General features: G+C 43.4%; 1 protein-coding gene across 1 annotated transcript in view; it reads right to left on the reverse strand.

Moving 5' to 3' along the window:
- Nucleotides 1-4,438, reverse strand: part of NHEJ1 (nonhomologous end-joining factor 1) — a 94,824-nt gene that overhangs the window by 73,439 nt on the left and 16,947 nt on the right. Inside the window, exons 4-5 of the mRNA XM_011964624.1 lie at nucleotides 3,156-3,294; nucleotides 2,177-2,235 (exon numbers count right to left, since the gene is read on the reverse strand). Of these exons, the coding sequence (XP_011820014.1) occupies nucleotides 2,177-2,235; nucleotides 3,156-3,294 (198 nt within the window). The remainder of the gene's footprint in view (nucleotides 1-2,176; nucleotides 2,236-3,155; nucleotides 3,295-4,438) is intronic.

Here is a 4,438-nt window from a genome sequence, read left to right on the forward strand (position 1 = left end):
AAAAAAAAAAAAAAAAAAGAAGTTTATAAGTTAGATAAGGCCAGAACATTGGGCATTCTAGATCATGGGAAGAATGTGTACCTAAAGATAAGATAAAACAGCATTTGGGGAAATTAAAAGTCATTCCATATAGCTAAGGCATAAAGTACATAGAGAAAAATGTTAAGAAGTCAAGCTGGGTAGGTATGCAGGCACTAGATCAGGAAGAGACCTCTCTACTGAGCTAAGAACAAGCCTTGCAGTGCTTAACTAAGGGGATGAGGCAGGGAACCAGTATGTTATCCCCAGCCTTAATACCTAAACTTATAGACAGGGGAAGCTATCTAAGAGAAAAACGGCCTAAGAAATCTCTCTCAGTCACAAGTTTAGGTTTGATGGTCTCTCTTTACCCATAAAAACTTGAAACCTTTTCTAGGCTGGGCATGGTGGCTCACATCTATAATCCCAGCATTTTGGGAGGTCAAGGAGGGTGGATCACTTGAGGCCAGAAGTTCAAGACCAGCCTGATCAACATAGTGAAATCCTGTTTCTACTAAAAATACAAAAATTAGTTGGGTGTGGTGGTGCGTGCCTGTAATCCCAGCTACTTGGGACGCTGAGGCAGAAGAATTGCTTGAACCCGGGAGAGGGAGGTTGCAGTGAGCCAAGATTGTGCCATGGTACTCCAGTCTGGGTGACAGAGCAAGTGAGACTCTATTTCAAAAGAAACAAAACAAAACAACAAAAACAACAACAACAACAACAAAAAGACTTGAAACCTTTTCTGTTTCAGGACTTAGCAATACAAGTTTTCCTTCTTCTCCAGACTTACAATTGCTTCAGTACCTGGACTGAGCACCTATCTCACGTTTTTTGCATTTAGTGTTTAGACCCCAAGCATTGTAGCTCAGTCAAGGCGCAGAGGCAGAACAGGAGGTTCCAAATAAAGAATACTTGCTTTATGCCTAGCCCTTTAAAAAGTGCTAATTTAGGTTTCAAAAGAGGTATGGGATAGAGACCCTGTCCACAAAGAGCTTATAAATTAATCCAGAAGACAATGCAGAAATATAAATAATCTATATATAACACCAGATTATAATAGCATTATTTACTTACATGATAAAGTACCAACTTGGGTAATATATATAATTAGAAAATGGGGCAATAGGCTGGGCACAGTGGCTCACACTTGTAATCCCAGCACTTTGAGAGGCCGAGGCAGGTGGTCACCTGAGGTCAGGAGTTCCAGATCAGCCTGACCAACATGGAGAAATCCCATCTCTACTAAAATACAAAATTAGCTGGGCGTGGTGGCACACACCTGTAATCCCAGCTACTCAGGAGGTTGAGGCAGGAAAATTGCTTGAACCTGGGAGGCGGAGGTTGTGGTGAGCCGAGATCGCACATTGCACTCCAGCCTGGGCAATAAGAGCGAAACTCCATCTCAAAAAAAAAAAAAGAAAAGAAAAAGAAAAAAGAAAATGGGGCAATAATACTAAGGTACTAACTGTATAACCAACAAGTCACAGAAGAGTGAGGGAAGAAGATCAATACTGACTGGCATAATCAAAGGTCACTATTATTAATACTTTCCCTATTTGGCATTTAATAGATGTTTCTTTTGGCTGAGCTCAATCCTTAGAAGGGAAACCTAGGCAGGAGCTTCTGACAGGCCACAATTATCTACTCCCCATTCATTCCTTTGCCAGTCCCCTTGTATAAACACTGTGATTTTCCACAACCTACTGTGCCCACAAGACAGCTCCCAAATGGTAGCCCTAAGCTTTTTACCTTCGTCTCCTGCTGGATCCTGAAAGGGCCTAGACAAGTAATGACGCCTACCCTTCTGCTCTACAGTCCAGACCTTATGACCAGATCTCAACAAGCAAAAATTTAACAACTGGTCAACCAACCTTTCCAAGGTTAGAGAATTCCAAATGAAATCCCTGGTACTTTAACAGAGATGTTTTATAAGTATCAATCAGCCCACTTTTGCCTCCTCCGTTCTTTCCCCCTTCTTCCCCTCATCCTCCCTAAGTACATCTCAAGCCTTATCAGACTTTCTATGGGCAACTTTTTTGGACAAAGGGCATTCCAACCACACAAGCCACCTAATACCCAAAACACAAGTGGCCACTCAGGCACCTGGAAAGAGGAAGTAGGGCAAAGACACACAAGAAAATAACAAATACCTTACCTCTATCATAAATTGTTCCAAGAAGGAATTTTCTTCAAATGGTTCTGTCTTCAATCGATCTGTAATAAGAAGGAACAGAGAAAAGAAACATGAGTCATATAGGATAAGCTTCTTACCTGATAGAAAGGGAACAAAACAGGGTTACTTAGGAAAGAGGAGGAAGGTGCATCATGCAGAGACACCTAGTTCAGTGGGAGAAGAAGGGCTGAGAGCATGTGGGCAAACAGCAGTGGGAGAGGGTGATTAGCAACAAATGGCAGGTTTGGTGGTAGCATCTGCTCTAGGAGTTTTTCCTGCCACAAAAACAAAGGCCAAATTGAATTTTTATTCTGAAGTTGGAGCCATGAAACTTCCTAAACTCCCAAGTCCATGTTGCTCTGGTATAATTCTGTATAGTTATTGGCTCCTTTCCAAAGTCTTTCCCCGCCATTGCCTAGGGCATGTCTGGACTCAGTTACAGCTTCTATTGGCCACTTGGGCTCCAGTCAGGTATTTGAGGCAGAGAAAAGTGTCACCCAGGCCAGGCACAGTGGCTCACGCCTATAATCCCAGCACTTTGGGAGGCCAAGGCAGGCAGATCACTTGAGGTCAGGAGTTCGAGACCAGCCTGACCAACATGGTGAAACCCTATCTCTATTAAAAACACAAAAAAATTAGCCACGCATGGTGGCGTGCGTCCACAATCCCAGCTACTTGAGAGGCTGAGGCAGAAGAATCCTTGAGCCTAGGAGGCGGAGGTTGCAATGAGCTGAGATCACCCACTACACTCCAGCCGAGTTGACAGAGTGAGAGTCCATCTCCAAAACAAACAAACAAACAAAAAAGAGTCACCTAGTATCAAGACTCCAGTTTCTGATTAGTATTCAGCAGGCATCCTGGGGGAAGCACCTCTCTAATGCAAATGAGTCTCCCTCTTTCCTAAGACTCTTTGACTATCTATAGCACTCCCCACCCGACTCCTCCAAGAATGTCCTCTCACCTCGAATCAGCGTAGCCCCACTCTCCTGGTAGTCTTGGATCTCTAGGTCTTTCATATGAAGCAATGTTGCTAGCTCCCTCACTTGGCACTGTAACGCCAGACTCATGCCCATCAGAGGACGAATCAAATGTTGGGAGACCTTTGATGGAAGAGATATCCATTAGCCAAAAGACTCTTATAAAGTACTCTCCAATTCGGTTTAGGTACTAGAAAAAATACTGAAAATAAATGTTCTTATAGAAACTTAGAGTTTCATAGGCAAGTAACCCATTTACATGAATGTAAACATACATACAATAATTACATATATTAAGAAGGTGGCTGATGCAGTGGCTAATGTCTGTAATCCCAACACTTTGGGAGGCCAGGGCGGGTGGGTCACTTGAGGTCAGGAGTTTGAGACAAGCATGGCCAACATGGTCAAACCCCACCTCTACTAAAAATACAAAAATTAACTGGGCTTGGTGGCAGGTGTTTGTAATCCCAGCCACTTGAGAGGCTGAGGCATGAGAATCATTTGAACTCAGGAGGCAGAGGTTGCAGTGAGCCAAGATTGCACCACTGCATTCTAGTCTGGGAGACAGAGTGAGACTTTCTCAAAAAAAAGATCCCACCAGCTGAGATGGCTCATGCCTATAATCCTAGCACTCTGGGAGGCCAAGGTAGGAATTCACTTGAGTCCAGGAGTTCAAGAGCAGCCTGAGAAACATAGTAAGACCCCATCTCTACCAAAAAAGAATTTTTAACATTAGCCAGTCATGGTAGAATGCATCTATAATCCCAACTACTCAGGAGGCTGAGGTGGAAGGATCACTTGAGCTGAGGAGGTCAAGGCTGCAGTGAGCTGTGATCACGCCACTGTATTCCAGCCTGGGCAACAGAGCAAGACTGCATCTCAAAACAACAACAAGAAAACAAACAAACAAACAAGAAAAGCAGAAGATCCAAGTAGCCCTCAAGAAAGGAAGTGTGGCAAAAACAGAGTACACTAGCAAAAGCGTTAACAGAAGACAAAAATCAACAGAAGGTAAAGACCCTTGAAAGTCAAATTAGATACAGACACTAAGAGCCACTTCAGGGCTCATGATAGCCCAGAAGGAGCCTGGGGTTTCAATCTGTTCCCACAAATGCAGTGTAGTCTAAGGTTATTGTTAAAATAGAAGCAAGCCACTTACCAAGAACTAGCCTAGGAAGGTATAAGCCAACCCACTCTACACACAACCCTTTTTTTTTTTTTTGAGAAGGAGTTTCGCTCATGTTGCCCAGGCTGGAATGCAGTAGCA

This window comes from Mandrillus leucophaeus, unplaced genomic scaffold, assembly GCF_000951045.1.
Source record: "Mandrillus leucophaeus isolate KB7577 unplaced genomic scaffold, Mleu.le_1.0 Scaffold70, whole genome shotgun sequence".
NCBI classification, from domain to species: domain Eukaryota; kingdom Metazoa; phylum Chordata; class Mammalia; order Primates; family Cercopithecidae; genus Mandrillus; species Mandrillus leucophaeus.